Source organism: Oncorhynchus mykiss, chromosome 13, assembly GCF_057628025.1.
Source record: "Oncorhynchus mykiss isolate SJ-2025 chromosome 13, ASM5762802v1, whole genome shotgun sequence".
Classification (NCBI taxonomy): Eukaryota; Metazoa; Chordata; class Actinopteri; order Salmoniformes; family Salmonidae; genus Oncorhynchus; species Oncorhynchus mykiss.
Genome location: NC_143034.1, coordinates 38102119 through 38126399, shown reverse-complemented (window position 1 = coordinate 38126399; position 24281 = coordinate 38102119). Strand labels below are relative to the sequence as shown.

Below are 24281 nucleotides of genomic sequence, written 5' to 3'. Positions count from 1 at the left end.
TTGTCAAGGGCAATTAATTAAATTATCTTTGCATTAATGGATTTTGCCTTTTGAGTTGAAATGCTGAAATGTTCTTACTCTTTCAAATGATTGCTCGACTTGTTGACTGCTCGATCCAGACAGCAGACACTGTGTGGGCTAGGATAGGAATGCTGTGTTGCACATGTAGCACAATTTTACGTGGTGTCATGTACCTACGTTATATAGGTATGCACGTCAGCTTTGACATTGGTTTTGCACTTCGGCATTAAACTCGATTTTGGGCCGATGCCGATGTTAGCATTTTTAGCTAATATCGGCCGATTCCGATATATCGTGCATCCCTAGTTTGGATGATGAAGATCGCATTTATCTTTCACAATAAAATGTCAAATTGAGGAAAAGTCGTTTAGACCTTTATTTCCCATCAGTACAAAACATTGTTTAGATGCTTTTCAGACAACAATGCTGTTTAGACTCGTTTGTTGTATCATACGTTCTGTTGCTACTGTTCCAATCACATATTTGCAATGGTACGCTGCAGGGTCCACTCAACAATGATCACAAATATGTGATCATACGCATCAAAGGGTTTAAAATGTTAGAAATTGAGATTTTGTGTGTCTTATCTATACACAATACCCCATAATGTAAAAGCTGTATAAGTATTTAACCCCTTTTGTTATGGCAAGCCTAAATAAGTTCAGGAGTAAAAATGTGCTTTACAGGTCACATATTAAGTCTCATTTTGTGTTCAATAATAGTGGTTAACATGATTTTGAAAGACTACCGCATCTCTGTACCACACATAATGTATACAATTATCTGTAAGGTCCCTCAATCGAGTAGAACATTTCAAGCACAGATTCAACCACAAAGACCAGGGAGGTTTTTCAATACCTCGCAAAGAAGGGCACAGATTGGTAGATGTGTACAAATAAAAAAAGCAGACGCTGAATATACCTTTGAGCATGGTGAAGTTATTTATTAGGCTTTGGATGTATTAATACACCCAGTCACTACAAAAATAACTCAGTTTCCAGAAAGATAGGAAACTGCTCAGGGATTTCACCATGAGGCCAACGGGGAGTTTAAAAAACTGAGGATGTATCAACAACATTGTAGTTTCCACAATACTAAACTAATTGATAGAGTGAAAAGAAGGAAGCCTGTACGGAATAAAAATATTCCTCCCCAAAAATGCACCCTGCAAGAAATTTACTTTTAGTCCGGAATACAAAGCGCTATGTTTGGGGCAAATCTAACACAATACATCACTGAGTACAACACTTCATATTTTCAAGAATGGTGGAGGCTGCATCGTGTTATGGGTATGCTTGTGATTGGCAAGGACTAAGGAGTTTTTGGGATAAAAATAAATGGAATACAGCTAAGCATAGAAAAAATCCTAGAGGAAAACATGGTTCAGTCTTCTTTCCATCAGACACTGGGAAACGAATTCACCTTTCAGCAGGACAATAAACACAAGGCAAAATCTACACTGGAGTGCAAAGGGTGGCTACTTATCAAGGCAAAGGGTGGCTATTTGAAGAATCTCAAATATAAAATATATTTAGATTTATTTAACACTTTTGTGGTTACTACATGAATCCATACGTGTTACTTGATATATTCCAGGTGTCTTCACAGTGTAGAACATAGTACAAATTAAGAAAAACCATTGAATGTGTAGATTTTCGAAAACTTTTGACTGGTAGTGTATTTTTTGTTTAGCTCACATAATATAATTTAAAATTATGCATTAATGTGTCGGTAATAGAATAAACCAGGGCAAAAACAAATGTATACTGTAATAGATGCATTTCTATAGCTTCCAAAATATTTTTTACCATGGTGGGGGAGTGCCAAGATGGAAGCTCGGTGGCTTCAATACAAAGTACTGAGGAAAGGGTCTGAATACTTATGTTAATGTGATATTTCAGGGGGAAAAAACAATTTAATCAATTTTGGAATAAGTCTGTAACCTAACAAAAAGCTTTTCGAAAGCACTGTATATAAAATCATTGGTCAGAACAAAGAAGGGAAGGTGGTTTGTTTGGTTTCATAGTAAGAGAGAGTTATCTGAATGCATGAGATTAATCTGTGCTTTCAGGGGGAAACCAAAACATGAACTTTGCAATGCTTCCTCCAGCATCGTATAGTCACAGCAGTCTACCGAAGGACGAAGCACATGCAATGGAAGAAAATGCATTTTGTGGTATCGTAAATTGGTGGTACCTGCGACAACCAAACTTGATGGACAATGTTGATTGGCAGGTGAAATGATGCGGTTACAAGGTTAAAAAGTTGGAGTTAGGATCAGGTCAGCACCGTATTGTCCAATAACGTTGTGGGGTGAGCCCGACATACACATCACAGAGCTTTTTTCTCTTCAGGCACAAGCTACAGAGGCTAAAAAGGCAATGGCGTGATGACGTTGTACACAACTGTGCACAACTTCCAGGGACCCGCATTGGCTTGTTAGTTCTAATTTCAAAACTACTGGCTGAAATTATACAAATCCTTTATAAAAATGGATCTTTGACATTCCTCTTGCAACATTGAATCCCAGTTGAACAAATAAAAGAGATGCATAAGTGACATCAGTCACACTTGCATTGCAATATCAGTGAGTATTTAAGGTAATGATTATTTCGATATGGTTATCATTCTGTGGAAAAATGGAACAGTATTTACGGTAAGGTAGGTCAACACTGTAGTGTCCAGCCAAGTGCCCTGAGAGAGAGTTGATGCCACAGCCACTCTCTGTCGGACCCATTCACTTCTAACTCATGCCCGTGCCACCCCGAATGCAGGAAGTGAGTCAAACAGGAAGTGACACAAGCTAGGTCAAACTTTAGAGTAGCAGTCTTGGGTGTATTTGAATAGGGTTGGACTAAAACAAATTTCAAGCACAATAGCAGCTGTGATAACATTAGTTAGAGTGTTTGGTTGGGGGGAGGAAGATAGCAGAAGTTGAGTTCAGGTTTTATATACATTCCTACAAGTCTGCTGCAGCACAGGAAATGCTTGAATGAACATCTTCAAGTAACTGACTGCCAGGCTTGATGGCTGGTTTTGTGGCGAGATAGATAGATGGTGGTACTTCCCACTCCAAGTCTATGGTTTCCTCCCTGCCTTCGTGCTCCATAAATACACAATGAAAGCTGGACTCTGGACCCATAGACATAGGACCCATAACCCAGCATGAAATCAACAGTGCAATTTTCATTAGACACCAAATGGAAGAACAGAAACAGGACGGAACTACCCAGACTCCCACAAGCAGCGCTAATTTGTATTGTCTGTTGCATATCTTTTCAAAAACTTTATGCCCCAAAGAATATGGCCCTGGCTCTAATGGCTTGGATGGAATGATAACAAATGAGAGGCTTTGTATCTGTGGCCTTAGCCACCGGACCACAGACGAAGCACATCAAATCCACACTGCTGCTTCAGCACAATGACATGGGTCTGACAGCCCAGGCCTAAAACAAGAGTCTGTCTCTGTCCCTTCCTATAGGCATCCAAATCTGATTGGAGACCATTTCTTAAACAAGAGCCAAGCATTTGTATCGATCTGTCTGTCTCTGTCCCTTCGTATAGGCATCCAAAACTGATTGGAGGCCATTTCTTTAACAAGAGCCAAGCATTCATATCAATTTGTCTGTCTTGGGACTCTTCATATAGGCATCCAAACTGAACAGGGGACAGTTTTTAGTTAACAGATGATAGTATTGATCACTCAGCACTTCTAGCCTGACAATGTTTGACAGCTGGGAAAGTCTGTGTAGCTGTGTTGGTTGGGAATAAACAGCAGACAAGGATTTGGGGAGTGACACACACACACCCTAATGCCACTAAAGGCTGGTCGGAACTCAAGAGTAAGTAAGCCCGGGATACTGGAATGCACTATTTCCCCATGCTTATCCTGCTTCCTGCCATCAGCGCAGTGAGACAGAGAATTCCGTAAGTCAGGTTCACCCCCCTGCAGCCCCCAATGGACCTCTCACCCTGCCCACTGATCCAATAAAAACATGGACGACAGGATGTTTCATCCTGAATGGAGATGGGGGGGGGGGGGGGGGTTCCTTACTTCCCCCATCGTTCTTTCTCTCTCTCTATTTCAGAGCAATGTCAGATCACAGCTCCGCTATCTGCTGTGCCCTGTGCTGCTGCTAACATGAAAGGTTAGGGAGCAGATGGGGAAACTCTGAGGAAGCTGATGCTACCGAATACTAATGCACATTATGGGGAGGAATCCTCTTTAAATGGCACAGGGCTCAATCTTAAAGAAAAATTCCACCCCAAAACTACATTTTGGTATGTGTTTCATTAGTCCATTGTTGATATGGTCCCAAAATGTTTTGCATGTCAGATACATGTTACAATACTGTATCTCCCCCTATCGCTCTATATCCCGCCCAAACACCCACCCACACACATACAGTACATACAATGAACACCGTATTGTTTAAATCAAATAAAATGTTATTAGTCACATGCGCCGAATACAACAGGTGTAGACATCAGTGAAATGCTTACTTACAAGCCCCTAACCAACAATGCAGTTTAAAGAATATGGATAAGAAGAAGAAATATGAAATAACAAGTAATTAAAGAGCAGCAGTAAAATAACAATAGCAAGACTATATACGAGGGTACCAGTACAGAGTCAATGTGAGGGGGCACCGGAAAGTTGAGGTTATATGTACATGTAGGTAGAGTTATTAAAGTGACTATGCATAGATGATAACAGAGAGTAGCAACGGTGTAAAAGAGGGGGGGGGGGGGGGCAAATGCAAATAGTCTGGAGTATTATGGCTTGGGGGTAGAAGCTGTTAAGAAGCCTCTTGGACCTAGACTTGGCGCTCCGGTACCACTTGCCGTGCGGTAGCAGAGAGAACAGTCTATGATTAGGGTGGCTGGAGTCTTTGACAATTTTCAGGGCCTTCCTCTGATACCGCCTGGTATAGAGGTCCTGGATGGCAGGAAGCTTGGACCCAGTGATGTACTGCGCCGATCACACTACCCTCTATAGTGCCTTGCGGTCGGAGGCCGGGCAGTTGCCATACCAGGCAGTGATGCAACCAGTAGGATGCTCTCGATGGTGCAGCTGTAGAACCTTTTGAGTATCTGAGGACCCATGACAAATCATTTCAGTCTCCTGAGGGGGAATAGGTTTTGTTGTGCCCTCTTCACGACTGTCTTGGTGTGCTTGGACCATGTTAATTTGTTGGTGATGTGAACACCAAGGAATTTGAAACTCTCAACCTGCTCCACTGCAGTCCCGTCGATGAGAATGGGGGCATGCTTGGTCCTCCTTTTCCTGTAGTTCACAATCATCTCCTTTGTCTTGATCAAGTTGAGGGAGAGGTTGTTGTACTGATACCACACGGCCAGGTCTTTGACCTCCTCCCTATAGGCTGTCTCGTTGTTGTCGGTGATCAGGCCTACCACTATTGTGTCATCGGCAAACTTAATGATGGTGTTGGAGTCGTGCCTGGCCGTGCAGTCATGAGTGAACAGGGAGTACAGGAGGGGACTAAGCACACACCCGATGGGCCCCTGTGTTGAGGATCAGCATGGCAGATGTGTTGTTACCTACCCATACCACCTGGGGGGCGTCCCGTCGGGAAGTCCAGGATCCAGTTGCAGAGGGAGGTGTTAAGTCCCAGGGTCCTTAGATTAGTGATGAGCTTTGAGGGGACTACGGTGTTGAATGCTGAGCTGTAGTCAATGAATAGAATTCTCACATAGGTGTTCCTTTTGTCCAGGTGGGAAAGGGCAGTGTGGAGTGCAATAGAGATGCATCATCTGTGGAGCTGTTGGGGTGGTATGCAAATTGATGGGTCTAGGGATTCTGGGATAATGGTGTTGATGTAAGCCATGACCAGCCTTTCAAAGCACTTCGAGGCTACACATGAGTGCTACAGGTCGATAGTCATTTTGTTCTTGGGCACAGGCACTATGGTGGTCTGCTTGACACATGCTGGTATTACAGATTCAGACAGGGAGAGGTTGAACATGTCAGTGAAGACACTTGCCAGTTGGTCGGCGCATGCTCACAGTACTTGTCCTGGTAATCCCCCCTTGTGAATGTTGACCCGTTTGAAGGTCTTACTCACATCAGTTGCGGAGAGCGTGATCGGAACAGCTGGTGCTCTCATGCATGTTTCAGTGTTATTTGCCTCAAAGCGTGCATGGAAGTAGTATAGCTCATCTGGTAGGCTGGTGTCACTGGGTAGCTCTCAGCTGTGCGTCCCTTTGTTGTCTGTAATGGTTTGCAAGCCATTACATCCGATGAGCGTCAGAGCTGGTGTAGTATGATTCGATCTTAAGTCCTGTATTGACGCTTTACCTGTTTGATGGTTCGTTGGAGGGCATAGCGGGATTTCTTATAAGCTTCCGGGCTAGAGTCCCGCTCCTTGAAAGCGGCAGCTCTAGCCTTTAGCTCAGTGTGGATGTTGCCTGTATTCCTTGGCTTCTGGTTGGGGTATGTACGTACGTTGTCATATGAAGGAGAGGACCAAAGCGCAGCGTGGTAAGTGTTCATCTTCGTTTTTAATAAGAATAGTGAACACTGAAACAAAAACAATAAAATGACAAACGAACAGTCCTGAACGGTGAAATAAAACACAGACAAAACAAAGGAACTAAGGTCAGAACGTGACAGTACCTCCCCCCCCAAAGGTGCGGACTCCGGCCGCAAAACCTGAACCTATAGGGGAGGGTCAGGGTGGGCGTCTGTCCACTGCGGCGGCGCTGGCGTGGGACGTGGACCCCACTCCACCATAGTCTTTGTCCACCTCTTAACCTGCCTCCGTGGCCTCTTTAGAGCGGGCGACTCCGGCAGCTCAGGACAGACGGGCGACTCCGGCAGCTCAGGACAGACGGGCGACTCCGGCAGCTCAGGACAGACGGGCGACTCCGGCAGCTCAGGACAGACGGGCGAATCCGGCAGCTCAGGACAGACGGGCGACTCCGGCAGCTCAGGACAGACGGGCGACTCCGGCAGCTCAGGACAGACGGGCGACTCCGGCAGCTCAGGACAGACGGGCGACTCCGGCAGCTCAGGTCAGACGGGCGACTCCGGCAGCTCAGGACAGACGGGAGACTCCGGCAGCGCTGAGCAGGCAGGAGCACTTGTAGGGAGGAGACGGAGAGACAGCCTGGTGCGGGGGGCTGCCACCGGAGGGCTGGTGTGGAGGAGGCACCGTATAGACCGGACCGTGGAGGCGCACAGGAGGTCTCGAGCACCGAGCCTGCACAACCCTACCTGGCTGGATACTCCCCGTAGCCAGGCCAGTGCGGCGAGGTGGAATAGACCGCACTGGGCTGTGCTGGCGAACCGGTGACACCATGCGTAGGGCTCAGGAGACGCACTGGAGACCAGATGCGCTGAGCCGGCTTCATGGCACCTGGGTCGATGCCCACTCTAGCCCGGCCGATACGAGGCGCTGCTATGTAACACACCGGGCTATGCCTGCGCACCGGGGACACTACTAAATGACACCAATAAAAAGAAGAGACTTGCTTGGTTCAAGAAACACAAGCAATGGACATTAGACTGGTGGATAATTTGTTTTTTCAACAGGACAATGACCCAACACACCTCCAGGCTGTGTAAGGGCTATTTGACCAAGAAGGAGAGAGATGTTTGGGATGAGTCAGACTGCAGAGTGAAGGAAAAGCAGCCAACAGGTGCTCAGCATATGTGGGAACTCTTTCAAGACTGTTGGAAAAGCATTCCAAGTGAAGCTGGTTGGGAGAATGCCAAGATTGTGCAAAGCTGTCATCAAGTCAAAGGGTGCCTACTGTAAGAATCTCAAATATAAAATATATTTTAATTTGTTAAACACTTTTTTGGTGACTACATGATTCCATATGTGTTATTTAATACTGTTGATGTCTTCACTATTATTCTACAATGTAGAAAATAGTAAAAATAAAGAAAAACCCTTAAATGAGTAGGTGTTCTAAAAATGTTGACCGGTAGTGTGTACACACACACGGCCAAAAGGATGTGGACAGCCCTTCAAATTAGTGGATTTGGATTTGGCGAGTGCTGAAGCGAGTAGCGAGTAAAAATCTCTGTCCTCAGTTGCAACACTCACTACCGAGTTCCAAACTGCCTCTTGAAGCAACGTCAGCACAATAACTATTCGGGAACTTCATGAAATGAGTTTCCATGGCCGAGCAGCCGCACACAAGCCTAAGATCACAATGAGCAATGCCAAGAGTCGGCTGGAGTGGTGCCATTGGACTCTGGAGCAGTGGAAACGCGTTTGGCAGATGCCAAGAAAACGCTATCTGCCCCAATGCATAGTGCCAACTGTAACGTTTGGAGGAGGAGGAATAATGGTCTGGGGCTGTTTTTCATGGTTTGGGCTGGGCCGCTTAGTTCCAGTGAAGGAAAATCTTAACGCTACAGTATACAATGACGTTCTAGACAATTACAACTTTGTGCAACAGTTTGGGGAAGGCCCTTTGCTGTGCACAAAGCGAGGTCTATACAGAAATGGTTTGTCAAGACCCATGTGGAAGAACATGACTGGCCTGCACGAGCCCTGACCTCAACCCCATCAAACACCTTCGGGATAAATTGGAACGCTGACTGCGGGCCTAATCGCCCAACATTAATGCCCAACCTCACTAATGCTCTTGTGGCTGAATGGAAGCAAGTCCCCGCAGCAATGTTCTAACATCTAGTGGAAAGCCTTCCCTGAAGAGTGGAGGCTGTTATAGCAGCAAAGGAGGGACCAACTCCATATTTATGCCCATGATGAACAGGTGTCCATATACTTTTGGCTATGTAATGTATTTCAAAATACAAAATACAGAAATACAGCCGGTATGATAGATTTTGAATCATATGATACAGAATGCGTTTTTAAAAGTTATAGATCTTGAAAACACAATCAAGTTGCAATCAAGTTAACGTGGCTAGTTGCAATAACCATCATAACCGTTCATAGGTTGACTGTAAGCCATTTTTCAATTCTGTATATTTTTTGGTGTAGTAGGACAACAAAATACCTGTGAACTGAGGAACGACAGTCAATTTTACAACAGAATGTTCAACTTTATAGCGTTGAGCGGCTGGTGCTCTATTGCTCTGCTGTAGCGGCTTTGAGGGTATCTCACGCTCTGGTTTCATATTGCACCCAAATGTTAGCTTAGCTGGCTAGCACTCTGGCGTCGAAACAGCTGCAGAAAGAAACACATGCTACAGCAGGTGGTGTAAACCTCAGCTAATCCACACTAGACCAGATTATTTTCCTGACACACACACACACACACACACACACACACACTAAACCACAACAAAGATCCTGTAGGTGCTTGCCATAGTTTTTGGAAAAGAGAGCATGTGTTTCTGATTTGGGGTGAAGCCTTTTTGCTAATTCCTCCAATAACAATATGAAGCTGGGCCTCTTTGACTTGGACACACATGCCCCCACACACACACGTGTGGTTTAGCAGATTTGAAAAAAATACACAAGCGATTGTCCACTATAGCTCAGACGGCATAACAACATACTAGAGGTCGACCGATTAATCGGAATAGCCGATTAATTAGGGCCGATTTCAAGTTTTCATAACAATCGGAAATCGGTATTTTTGGGCGCTGATTTTTTACATTTTTATTTTTTATACCTTTACTTAACTAGGTAAGTCAGCTTAGAACACATTCTTATTTTCAATGACGGCCTAGGAACGGTGGGTTAACTGCCTTGTTCAGGGGCAGAACGACAGATTTACACCTTGTCAGCTTGGGGGATCCAATCTTGCAACCTTACAGTTAACTAGTCCAACGCAATAACGACCTGCCTCTCTCTCGTTGCACTCCACAAGGAGACTGCCTGTTACGCGAATGCAGTAAGCCAAGGTAAGTTGCTAGCTAGCATTAAACTTATCTTATAAAAAACAATCAATCATAATCACTAGTTGATGGTTGATGATATTACTAGATATTATCTAGCGTGTCCTGCATTGCATATAATCTGACTGAGCATACAAGCATACAATTATCTGACTGAGCGGTGGTAGGCAGAAGCAGCACTTTTGTGCGTTTTGCCAGCAGCTCTTCGTTGTGTGTCAAGCATTGCGCTGTTTATGAGGCTGGTGTAACCGAAGTGAAATGGCTAGCTAGTTAGCACGTGCTAACTAGAGGAACGGAAGCTATACTGTTTCACTGGCAAGACTAAAGTGCCTATAAGAACATCCAATAGTCAAAGGTTAATGAAATACAAATGGTATATAGGGAAATAGTCCTATAATTCCTATAATAACTACAACCTAAAACTTCTTACCTGGGAATTTTGAAGGCTATATTGAAGATGTTAAAAGGAACCACCAGCTTTCATTTGTTCTCATGTTCTGAGCAAGGAACTGAAACGTTAGCTTTCTTACATAGCACATATTGCACTTTTACTTTCTTCTCCAACACTTTGTTTTTGCATTATTTAAACCAAATTGAACATGTTTCATTATTTACTTGAGGCTAAATTCATTTTATTGATGCATTATATTAAGTTAAAATAAGTGTTCATTCAGTATTGTTGTAATTGTCATTATTACAAATAAACAATTTTTTTATTTTTTATTAAATCGGCCGATTAATCGGTATCGACTTTTTTGGTCCTCCAATAATCGGTATCTGCGTTGAAAAATCATAATCGGTCGACCTCTACAACATACAACAGCATAACAACAACGGCATAATATGTTGACATTTCTGTTGACCAAGGAACAGATTCGGAAATATTCACCACTAAAAACAGGCCACAAATAAGAACAAAATGTAAAAAGCATTGACATTCAACAACGTATGTGTATCGAATGCTAACTAGGTTAGCAACAGGAGTGTGAATGCTCTGACCATGATTCATTCCACACATTAAAAGGGGCCTGAGGCAATGACATCAGAAACTTGCAATTTAGTCAAACCCGTGGGGTTCAGTTATCTGCTTTCAAGCCAGTAGTAGGCCTTCAGAGAGCACGGTATGAAAAACGAGCACAGTCGGGGTCTGTAAGCTGTCCTTTTCCAATTGCAATTAATTCCGAAAGAGGTCTGCCTACCATAGTAGTTTTAAATATTAAAGACGAGACAGAGCAAGACTGAACTTTTTTTCTTTTCTACTAGCACTGACTTTGCTGATATTGATACTGATACCTTATTGAGTAATAATGTACTTTTCTATGACTAGGATTGTGGTTGTCCCACCTAGCTATCTTAAGATGAATGTACTAACTTTAAGTCGCTCTGAATAGGAGCATCTGTTAAATGACAAAAATGTTGAGAGAGATAGACCAGCTGAATGAAGACATCAAATCCACTGACAGGGGATAAGGAATCAGGATCTTTAATCAAGGATTTGCGCTCAGCGGCAGATTGAAGAGGTTTTTCTTTGGTGACAAAAGTGCCATGCTTCATTACTGAACTAAGTGGATTCTGTAGGTTGATGTTTTAAGCAAAAAATATATTAAAGCTAATGGGCATTGTCTACAAAGTTCCATCACCTTTTGGGACAATGCTTTACAAAGACCTCCTTGCAGGGTAACTCATGGATGGTGTCTCAAATGGCACCCTATTCCCTAGTAGGGCCCTGCTCAAAAGTAGTTCACTATATTGGGTATAGGGTGCATTTGGGATCACCCCTGCTGTTTGCAGGGTAAATGTATGGGTATAACTTTTGACTTTAACCAAAAAGCAAGTATGCAACAGTGGGGATGTTGGTTTTGATTAGCACCTTACAAAGGATGTACCATATTGAACTCATTTCATACCTTACCACCATTAGAAACTTATTCCATTTTCCATAGGTAGCCATTGAGAATCACTAGATGTCGTACTATTCATTATACAATATAGGCCCAGGATGTTGTATTAGTTGAGAAACCCATTCCAATTTCCATATAGGATGCATTTGAGAATCGCTGGTTGTCGTACTATACATTAGCCTACATAGTATTTATCATTTCCAGTATTAAAAATAGGTCACTCCCTATCCTACAGCACCTTCAGTCAAGTCAACCCCATCCCTCTTAAAATGCAGCTAGCCCGCTCCATCAGGAATAATGGCTCCTGCACCAGTTAAACACCAATGAAACAGCATGAATAATAGAGGCGCTATTGGCTGGCTAACCTGATTCCAGCGCACACGTTTAATTACTGTGGGTCCATCTATTCCTAGGTGGGTTCGCCATCATTTATCTCTCCCGTCTGAGGAGAAACCGGGGTTGGGGTGTGTGTGTGAGTGGTATATCAGAAACATTGTTTAAAAAATATATATAATGTGTGTGTGTATTAGGGCTGGGCGATATATTGAATTAATTTGATTCATTCAAATGTTTGTTTTAGCGCAATGCTTCAAAGTGGAATCGACTGGGATATGTGACAGAAGACAAGCTGAGCTCTTCCTTTTCAAATGTCTGGAATGCCCTTTTATGGATGTACAGATACTAGTCCACCCACAGATGGAGGAATCAGGGTTGAGTGAAGTCGCCCCTAGATGCTGATCTTGGGTTAGTTTAGCATTTTCCCCACTAATGGTTAATGTTAGGATTGGGGGAATGGAAGTGACATGTGACAAATAACATGACTTGATATACGTTTTTTGCAAGTCTCTTAATGTGTGAAGAGGTTGTCAAAGCCCACCCAAATGTAATTTGAGTAAACAGAACTATTCCTTTAAAACGCACAACGCATCACCAGGGGCAAACGACCTGCCCCCGAGGACACCTAGAGCACCCGATGTCCCAGGAAGGCCAAAAAGATCATCAAGGACAACAACCACCCGAGCCGCTGTCTGTTCACCCCGCTACCATCTAGAAGGCGAGGTCAGTACAGGTGCATCAAAGCTGGGACCGAGAGACTGAAAAACAGCTTCTATCTCAAGACCATCAGACTGTTAAACAGTCATCACTAACACGGTGAGGCTACTGCCTATATACAGATTGAAATCACTGGCCACTTTAATAAATGGATCACTAGTCACTTTAATAATGTTTACATATCTTGCATGAATCATCTCAAATGTATATACTGTATTTTGTACCATCTGTTGCATCTTGCCTATGCCGCTCTGTCATTGGTCATCCATATATTTATATATTCTTATTCCATTCCTTTACTTAGATTTGTGTGTATTAGGTAGTTGTTGTGGAATTATCAGATTACTTGTTAGATATTGCTGCACTGTAGGAACTAGAAGTATTTCGCCTCACTCACAATATCATCTGCTAACCATGTGTACGGGACCAATAACATTTGATTTGATATTGATTAAAATGGCAATCTGGGATTCAAACAACAACAGGTAGCCCTACCACTTTTTGGATAAAGAGCTGAGGGATGGAGCTGGAGAAATGTAACCACTTTCAAATTTAAGTCTTCTCTGCATTCTCCACCACTGTTCAATTCCTAAGGAGAGCTCCATAGCCTTGGCTCAGGAAGCCAACTTCCTCGCTCTTGTTACCCAGAGATAGACGACACATCTGGGCCAGCAATGAGGGATCTCTCCCCTGGGTCACCAGACTGGCTCCCATTGTGAATATGCACAGGTGCCAAAATGGTGCAGGGTACCATATTCATTAAAGGAATAGTGTGTTATTTTGGCAATTAAGTCATTTTTATACACACCCAGAGTCAGATGAACTCATGGATACCATTGTTATGTCTTTGCGTGCAATTTGAAGGAAGGTAGTTTTGCGAGGCATTGCTAACTCGCGTTAGCGCAATCACTGGTAGTCTACCAGAACTCCACCACCCATCTACCTCAGCTATAATGGGGGCTAACTAAAGAAATACACAATTATGAAATTATGAAGTTGCAAAAGCGGCTACTGGTTTGTTAGAAACTTATGTGAATGTAACAGAGTCCACGTCTGCCACTATAATGATACTTACATTCAAACGCACATTAGACTCAAACAAACCATGCAAACTTCTGGAGCAAAAACCAAGCTTGTCACACCAGGCATGTAGATCTCAGGTTTGGTGACGTCCTTGTGGGATGCTAACGCAGCTACCTGCTACATTCACACATTGAGGTAATAATTGCCAAAGTGTTTCAACGTGTGTTCTCTGAGGTGTTGGGGAGTATAATCGTTGTGGAAAAAACTATTGTTTTGAACAAATAACGAAATTACTGCCCATAGTTCATAAAATATGACATGTTGCTCAAGGACAATGCGAACGAGACATACAATTGAAGTTGGAAGTTTACATACACTTAGGTTGGAGTCATTAAAACTTGTTTTTCAACCACTCCACAAATGTCTTGTTAAACTATTGTCTTGGCAAGTCAGTTAGGACATCTACTTTGTGCATCACAAGTAAATTATCCAACAATTGTTTACAGACAGATTATTTCACTGTATCACAATTCCAGTGGGTCAGAAGTTTACATACACTAAGTTGACTGTGCCTTTAAACAGCTTGGAAAATTCCAGAAAATGATGTCATGGCATTAGAAGCTTCTGATAGACTAATTGGCATAATTTGAGTCAATTTTAGGTGTACCTGTGGATTTCTTGCAAGGCCTACCTTCAAACTCATTGCCTCTTTGCTTGTCATCATAGGAAAATCTAAAGAAATCAGCCAAGATCTCAGAAGAAAAATGGTAGACCTCCACAAGTCTGGTTCATCCTTGTGAGCAATTCCCAAACACCTGAAGGTTCATCTGTACAAACAATAGTACGCAAGTATAAACACCATGGGACCACGCAGGCGTCATACCGCTCAGGAAGGAGACACGTTCTGCCTCTTAGAGATTAACGTACTTTGGTGCGAAAAGTGCAAATCAATCCCAGAACAGCAGCAAAGAACCTTGTGAAGATGCTGGAGAAGCGGGTACAAAAGTATCTATATCCACAGTAAAACGAGTCCTATATCGACATAACCTGAAAGACCGCTCGGCAAGGAAGAAGCCATGGCTCCAAAACCGCCATAAAAATGAATGATGAAACACAAATAGAACACAAATAGAACTGTTTGGCCATAATGACCATCGTTATCTTTGGAGGAAAAAGGGGGAGGCTTGCAAGCCAAAGAACACCATCCCAACCGTGAAGCACGGGGATGGCAGCATCATGTTGTGGGGGTGCTTTGTTACAGGAGGGACTGGTGCACTTCACAAAATAGATGGCGTCATGAGGAAAATTATGTGGATATATTGAAGCAACATCTCAAGACATCAGTCAGGAAGTTAAAGCTTGGTCGCAAATGGGTCTTCCAAATGGACAATGACCCCAAGCATACTTCCAAAGTTGTGGCAAAATGGCTTAAGGACAAAAAAGTCAAGGTATTGGAGTGGCCATCACAAAACCCTGACCTCAATCCTATGGAAAATTTGTTGGTAGAACTGAAAAAGCGTGTGCGAGCAAGAAGGCCTACAAACCAGTTACACCAGCTCTGTCAGGAGGAATTGGCCAAAATTCACCCAACTTATTGTGGGAAGGTTGTGGAAGGCTACCCAAAACGTTTGACTCAAGTTAAACAATTTAAAGGCAATGCTACCAAATACTTATTGAGTGTATGTAAACGTCTGACCCACTGGGAATGTGATGAAAGAAATACAAGCTGAAATACATTTCTCTCTCTACTATTATTCTGACATTTCGCAATCTTAAAATAAAGTGGTGATCATAACTGACCTAAGGCAGGGAATTTTTACTAGGATTAAATGTCAGGGATTGTGAAAAACTGAGTTTAAATATATTTGGCTAAGGTGTATGTAAACTTCCAACTTCAACTGTATAAGAAACGCTTCAAATGACTGGCCACCTTGGCAAGCACAAGTAACAACAACAACAAAGATGGTGGTGAAAAAACAGTGCTTAGGCCTAGGAGTGTGAACGTTTAAACAAAGTTGGTATCCTTTACATTAAGAAAATCCATAACCCAATTTATTTTGTTTGTCATTTTGTTTGGGGAAAAACAAACAATCACAGTACAATTATCAAAAAAACATTATTTTCAATGTTGAAGCCTAACTAGACCAGCCTGTAAAGGTCTGTGGATAGTAAGGTAATTTAAATAAAACCAGAAAGCTAAAGGCAAAGAATTTGCTAGGCCTGCAAGACAAGCTATAGCGAGAAATAGATTTTTTTCTGCCTGCCCCCTCCTCTCTCCCTCACGTTGGTTTGCCTGCTCTTGTTCTTTACCAGAGATCTGTATTTAATAATAAGATGCTCATGTCTCCGCCCTAACAATGGGAGTCATTGTCCCGAAGGAGGGAAGGCAGGTGACAAGCTTAGTTCCAAAATAAGCCCATAGAAACACATTGGACAGATTTTGGTGAGACTGAGACCTCTTGCTTCGCCTCTTCCTCTCGGTCTTCACTAATGATGCAAGTGTGTGTTCAGTCTTCGGTCTGTTGCTTATAGAATATCTTAGCCTATTCATTGATAAAAGCCCTGCTTTACTGAAGTTGCTAGACATTGTAAGCCAAGAAATGGCAAGATAGAGCTTTCCATTGTGAGATACAGCATTTGATTGTTGATCGATAGGCCTATTGCATGGTTCTGACTCTCCACCACTACATCATCTTCGTTAACTTTGAAAAATGGCAAAGAAAAGCAAGCAATTTTTTCCCCTCCGTTAATTTTTTGCCCCTCCAGCTGAGTATCTGGCTAGATCCCATTTGTTCTTCATTTCATGCACCTTGGTTTAGGCGTAGGCTACTGTGTATTACTGTGGAGTGGGTAGCGAGTCGCGACTGTACAATTTTTTTTACCCACAAGCCTGTAAGGGGATATAGAATGAATTCTGAAAATGAAAAAATGGCAGTGTGGATATTGGAGTGTGTTGAAGGACACTAGAGAAGAAAAAAAACATCTAGGTAAACACAATTACTTCCTTTCCTTTTCACTGTCTGTGGGGAACTTTCTGGCTTAGCCACTGAAAATGTATGTGTACATGTGTTAGGCGAGTACGAGAACATCTGCCGCTTAGGGATCCCGCAAGACAAAGCTAATATGATACGATGTTATGATATATACATTTTTTCAATAACTTTCAACTTTGCTCTGCCAAAGTAAAGAAAAACTATTTTTTATTAAATAAACATGAAGAATGTGTGTGTTACATGGGGCTTGCATTTCAAGATTTAAAGTTAAAGGGGATAGATTGAAAAAGATGATGAAGAACATCAAGGAAAAGGACATCAGATCTATGAGAATGTATTTATGTATGAAGCATGAAGTATTTCTAAAACTCAGTCACTGCTGTAATGACAGAAAGCGTGCCATTTACCAACAGGTAAAACCTGGCAAGCCTGTTACCTCATACAATAGAAATGTAGCTAAGAGCAAAAACAGGCACATTTTGTTCAAAAGTTAGGGATATTGAAATTGTCTTCACTTAGCCTGCAGAGAATAAATAATTTTCAGTTTCTATCGCAAAATGTGGCAATGAAGCACATAGAGTTATGACAGTGGTTAGACCTACCTTATGTGTGTTCTGTACAATATTACTTGACTTTCGGTGATATGAATGTTATGACATGTTTATGACACCATTGTGACACTTGTGATATACAGTTCAAGTAAAGTGTTGTCAAATATTGAGTGAATAGGCCTAAGCCTACTGTAAGTGGGTTGGACTGAAAAACAATGCTAAGTAGCTTATAAATACAAGAAGAGAGCCATTGGCGGTAATCATTAGCATATTCTACTGTCATCATTGAACCCGTGATTTCTGTGTTATTAGAGCAATTAGATTAGGCTGGCATTCTATATACAGGTAACTGCCAAAATAAAGGAAACACCAACATAAAGTGTATTAAAGGTCCAATGCAATCATTTTTTATCTCAATATCAAATCATTTCTGGGTAACAATGAAGTACCTTAATTAATGTGACTGTTAGCAATAAAAAAAATGTCCAAAATAAACAAAAATAGCATCTTAGCAAAGTGCAATTTCTCAAGCAAGAATTATGCTAGGACTGTCTGGGAGCAGTCTGAGGGGAAAACTGAAAATGAGCTGTTAACAGCAGAGAGATTTGGAACTCTCTGGCTGCAGTCCAAACACTTAAAAGACACACCCTATCCCCTCAGCCCTCAAATTAAGTGGACACTTCTGATGACGTATCATGACGTCTGACGAGTATACACTTGCAGGACGAGGGAGGAAGGAATAATTTCTAAATAGACGACCCTTGGCAGGAAAATGTATCACTCGTTGATCCCGCAATGATTATGTTTTCAGCCACCGGTAGCTTGTGGGTACTTTATATGCGCAACAGTCAATTATGATTGCATGTTTCCTTCTATTAAATATATAATTATTAATATACGCCTACTGTAAGAGCTAGCAAATTAATTAGCTAACTAACGTTAGCCTGCCTAGCTGGAACTTCTGACTTACAATTTCTAACTTATTTGCATCCGTTTTTACTTACACTTGTATGTTGACTTCTCCATTGATGTTGTTTTTAAGTTTTTGCTGACTTTTCTTAGCGGATGTACAATTGTCGCAAATTGAATTATGGGGAGTTTCAGGCCCCGGAGTGAACATAATCGTACACTCGCAAAGTTGACTAAAAATGTGGGCTGAGGGGTTCCCTTGCTTGGCTAATCATTTGGACCACCCTCCAAGATGGTGACGGGGATTCCCCCAAGGGCATAAGGCGAGGGTAAGTAATTTAAGTGTTTGGACCGCAGCCTCTGTCTTATCGATCTAATTAATTTAATGCATGGTGATGACACCAGGTGTAACCATTAGTCCAAACAGTAAACTGGAGTATCCATTGGCCAAATTCAGGTAGGTCCCTCCCAGTTTCCTAAGTTTAAGAAACATTTTGCAACAGAATCGACATAATGAAAACGTCAATGAGTGCATCGATGACGTTATCCCTACAGTGACTGTATGTACATACCCCAACCAGAAGCCATGGATTACAGGCAACATCCACACTGAGCTAAAGGGTAGAGCTGCCGCTTTCAAGGAGCGGGACTCTAAACCGGAAGCTTAGAATAAATCCCGCTATGCCCTCCGACGAACCATCAAACAGGCAAAGCATCAATACAGGACTAAGATCGAATCGTACAACACCGGCTTCGACGCTTGTCGAATGAGGCATTGCAAACCATTACAGATTACAGAAGCACAGCCGAAAGCTGCCCAGTGACACAAGCCTACTGGACGAGCTAAATTACTTCTATGCTCGCTTCGAGGCAAATAACACTTAAATATGCATGAGAGCATCAGCTGTTCCGGACGACTGTGTGATCACGCTCTCCGTAGCAAGACCTTTAAATTGGTCAACATTCCAAGGGCCAGAAGGATTACCAGGACGTGTACTCTGAGCACGCGCTGACCAACTGGCAAGTGTCTTCACTGACATTTTCAACCTCTCCCTGTCTGAGTCTGACAGCTTCATTAAATAGTACCCGCAAAACACCAGTCTCAACGTCAACAGTGAAGAGGTGAGTCCGGGTTACAGGCCTTATAGGCAGAGTTGCAAAGAAAAGGCCATATCTCAGACTGGCCAATAAAAAAGAAAATATTAAGATGGGCAAAAGAACACAGACATTGGACAAAGGAACTGCCAGGCATCCCGGAGTGGCCTCTTCGCTGTTGCCGTTGAGACTGGTGTTCTGCGGGTACTATTTAATGAAGCTGCCAGTTGAGTACTTGTGAGGCGTCTGTTTCTCAAACACAACACTCTAATGTACTTGTCCTCTTGCTCAGTTGTGCACCGGGGCCTCCCACTCCACTTTCTATTCTGGTAGAGCCAGTTTGCAGATTCTCGATTCTCGATCCACAGATTCTCGATTGGATTCAGGTCTGGACTTTGACTTGGCCATTCTAACACCTGGATATGTTTATTTTTGAACCATTCCATTGTAGATTTTGCTTTATGTTTTGGATCATTGTCTTGTTGGAAGACAAATCTCCGTCCCAGTCTCAGGTCTTTTGCAGACTCCATCAGGTTCTCTTCCAGAATGGTCCTGTATTTGGCTCCATCCATCTTCCCATCAATTTTAACCATCTTCCCTGTCCCTGCTGAAGAAAAGCAGGCCCAAACCATGATGCTGCCACCACCATGTTTGACAGTGGGGATGGTGTGTTCAGTGTGATGAGCTGTGTTGCTTTTACGCCAAACATAACGTTTTGCATTGTTGCCAAAAAGTTCAATTTTGGTTTCATCTGACCAGAGCACCTTCTTCCACATGTTTGGTATGTCTCCCAGGTGGCTTGTGGCAAACTTTAAACACTTTTTATGGATATATTTAAGAAATGGCTATCTTCTTGCCACTCTTCCATAAAGGCCAGATTTGTGCAATATACGACTGATTGTTGTCCTATGGACAGAGTCTCCCACCTCAGCTGTAGATCTCTGCAGTTCATCCAGTGATCATGGGCCTCTTGGCTGCATCTCTGATCAGTCTTCTCCTTGTATGAGCTGAAAGTTTAGAGGGACGGCCAGGTCTTGGTAGATTTGCAGTGGTCTGATACTCCTTCCATTTCAATATTATCGCTTGCACAGTGCTCCTTGGGATGTTTAAAGCTTGGGAAATCTTTTTGTATCCAAATCCGGCTTTAAACTTCTTCACAACAGTATCTCGGACCTGCCTGGTGTGTTCCTTGTTCTTCATGATGCTCTCTGCGCTTTTAACGGACCTCTGAGACTATCACAGTGCAGGTGCATTTATACGGAGACTTGATTACACACAGGTGGATTGTATTTATCATCATTAGTCAATTAGGTCAACATTGGATCATTCAGAGATCCTCACTGAACTTCTGGAGAGAGTTTGCTGCACTGAAAGTAAAGGGGCTGAATAATTTTGCACGCCCAATTTTTCAGTTTTTGATTTGTTAAAAAAGTTTGAAATATCCAATAAATGTCGTTCCACTTCATGATTGTGTCCCACTTGTTGATTCTTCAGAAAAAAATACAGTTTTATATCTTTATGTTTGAAGCCTGAAATGTGGCAAAAGGTCGCAAAGTTCAAGGGGGGCGAATACTTTCGCAAGGCACTGTAGATATTCCATTAAAAATCATCAGTTTCCAGCTACAATAGCCATTTACAACATCAATGTCTACACTGTATTTTAATGGAAAACAATGTGCTTTTCTTGCAAAAACCTCAACATTTCTAAGTGACCCCAAACTTTTGAACGGTAGTCTACATATTACCTCAATTACGTCGACTAACCGGTGCCCCCGCACATCGACTCCGTACCAGTACCCCCTATATATATAGCCTCGCTATTGTTATTTTACTGCTGCTCTTTAATTATTTGATACTTTTATTTCTTCTTTTTTTAAGGTATTTTTCTTAACTGCAATGTCGGTTAAGGGCTTGTAAGTAAGTATTTCACTGTAAGCATTTCACCTGTTGTATTCGGCGCATGTGACAAATACCATTATATTTTATTTTATTATAGGGAAAGCCATCCATCCCACCAAAACAGGCTTAAATGTCAGGTAGTCTTTTCAAACAGCTCTTACACTAAAAGGGTGGAAATCTATATAAAACACAGGCAAATCATGTTTTTGACTGCACTGCACCTTTAATTTGGTACTGGGCCACCATGCAGCTGCCAGAACAGGTTCAATGCGCCTTGGCATAGATTCTGCAAGTTTCTGGAACTCTACTGGAGGAATGCGGCACCATTCTTCCACGTGAAAATCCATAGTTTGGTGTTTTTGTTGATGGTGGTGGAAAATTCTGTCTCAGGCATAAGTCCAGAATCTCCCAATTAACAGAGGGGCATAAAAATGGTGGCCCCCATACACTTACCACAAATTCCTTGTTTTGCTAAATTTGCCTTATTGTACATTGCTCTCTGTCGCTCTTTTGTTGGGTATAGTCATTAGCAAAGTATAGCCTACATGACCCACCTTTAGCTTCAAGACGCAGGCAATTTGAAAAAAAACTAAAAAGAAGATTGTTCTGATTTATTGGCACATTGAACCATATTGCCCGCTGTTGTTACACTCAGTGGATAGTGCTAAAATGTTGTGAAATTGTTTGATTATATTCCTAGATATTACTGCATGTTTGGAACTAGAAGCACAAGCATTTCGCTACACTCGCACTAACACCTGCTAACCATGTGTATGTGAAAAATTAATTTGATTTGAAATAATTACATCATATCTGAATTCTGCCAGCTTTACGCACATTTGCCATTGGGCTGAGATCCGGAGACAGACACTCACACACACTCACACTCACACTCACACTCACACTCACACTCACACTCACACTCACACTCACACTCACACTCACACTGCTCCTTTGAGACACCTCCTTCAAAGTCACTGAGATCTCTTCTTCTAGCCATGGTAGCCAACATAATGGCCAATGGGTATTTTTATACATGACCCTAAGCATGATGGGATGTTAATTGCTTAATTAACTCAGGGACCACACCTGTGTGGAAGCACATGCTTTCAATATACTTTGCATCCATAATTTACTCGAGTGTTTCCTTTATTTTGGCAGTTCTCTGTAGGTACCCTATGCAGTTCCATTGCCTGGATCAAGTATGTTTTGCCATGCAGTTCTGGAATGTAGGCTATGGGTGGATGGAATTCATAACAAACGGTTTAACTCGGTGAAAATAGCTCCATGTAGCCTAGAATAACGGGAAATTTATCTTTGAAAATCAAGAGGGGTCTATGCAAGGCAAACGCTTTCTATGGCGAGCAAAACATTAATAAATGTAGACTTATTAACAAGCTAGTAATTTAGCCAATGCAATTGTAGATTATTTTGGTCTATGAGTATAGCCTAACCTTCTTTGGCATTAAGATAGCTTTATCGTCATATTATTCTTTGTCGTACATTCTTAAAATAAACAAAAAGGAGACTACGAGGGCAGACTTTGATTTGATAAATCCAGAGAAATTGACTGTCTAGTCCGAGTGACCTACAACAAACTCAACCAAATGTCATTGAATTATGGATGTGAGAGGTTGCTGCTACAGACCATGGAACAGCTCTCAAAATGTAGCCTAGCTATCTTGTAACAACATATAACAACCACTCCGAATTGGAAACATTACTACAGACGCCCACTCTCAAAGATAACGGATTACATGCGTGCTGGGCAATGTAAGTAGCTTAGCCTACCTTGGAACACAACTCGGAGAAGAGCGGTCTATTTCCCATGTCGCAAAAAGATTCATAGGCACGGGCATGGGACCATCCGACCCACCCGAATTCGAACCCATGCCTCCCGCTCCAACCGCGGCTCCGGGAGCAGAGGGCATAGGTGCCGGGGGTGGTCCACCGATCCCGCCGCCGCTACCTGGGTTCAGGAAAGCGGCCCGCACTCCTCCTCTCTCTACGGCCGCCGCCATCATCGCCTCTCCCGGGGTAGCAGCAGGCTATCAGGCTGTGATGCTCGCTCGCGTAGCCACTCTCGGCTATATCGCAGAAACTTGTCAGTGTAGCAGGCAGCTCAAGGCTAGCATATCGAGATAGTGCTGAAACAGAGGCGTCCAGACACAAATCTGGCCGGGGCGTTATTAAACACGCACACACAAAAACGAGGTACGGTTCTACTATTGGACGCTAGGGGCACCAGCAGATTTTTCAACGGGGCGGGTCATTGGTTGTTTGTAAATAAAAAATCAGAGCTGAATATTATTGGATTATAATAACATTATTATATGTAATTAACCGCCATGTGATTATAGCTAGTAGACAATTATTAGTATATGCATAATTATTTATTGGACATTTTATGACCATAGTAAGAAACGTTATTTATAGACTAATGATAAAATATATCAGGGATCATAATCAGGATTCATAATAAATATGGCTGGAACAACCAAAGAAATATCCCTTAATATAAAATCCTACTCCTCTACTAGCCCACAATCCATTCCTAAGAAAGAAATGGCAAGTCATATTAAAAACGTTATTTTTATATATATAAAACAATCTGCTGTGTCGCTTACACATTCCATTAAGATTTGGAGAAAATATGTTTCTGGAACACTTCATTTGATGTTCTGCTTGTAATGTGTTTCTTACATAGTTTATTTTGTGTGTGCTTAATTTAGGTTGGTATTTGCACTTTGGGGACTATTCCATTGGTTTCATTGTACTTGGCAAACTAAATAACTTCACATATAGGCCTGTTTGACCCAGGTTTGATCTCCAACTGTAATTTATGTCAGTATTGGTGCTAATGACTCGTGGACAGACTGAGTACTGACTAGGACAGGGCTTGACTTGGTCCCAGCCAATAAGGAGGACCCACACCTTGTTTACTGTGATGTAGTGCCTTCCAGTGGCAATCAAATATACATTTACTGCTTCT

General features: G+C 42.3%; 1 protein-coding gene across 8 annotated transcripts in view; it reads right to left on the bottom strand.

The window, feature by feature from the left end:
- The window catches only part of si:ch211-126j24.1 (phosphofurin acidic cluster sorting protein 2), a 100791-nt gene extending 77256 nt beyond the window's left edge, over positions 1-23535 (bottom strand). For 4 of the 8 annotated variants that reach the window (XM_090196137.1, XM_090196139.1, XM_090196138.1 and 1 more), the window contains exon 1: positions 23081-23518. Coding sequence is in view for 4 of the 8 variants with exons in the window: in XM_036940720.2 (XP_036796615.2) it covers positions 23081-23313 (233 nt within the window). In the remaining 4 variants the exon portion in view is untranslated. Of the gene's footprint in view, positions 1-23080 lie in introns of all 8 variants that reach the window. The other 4 variants (XM_036940718.2, XM_036940719.2, XM_036940721.2 and 1 more) reach the window with 2 other exon arrangements.
- Positions 23536-24281: the final 746 nt, after the last annotated feature.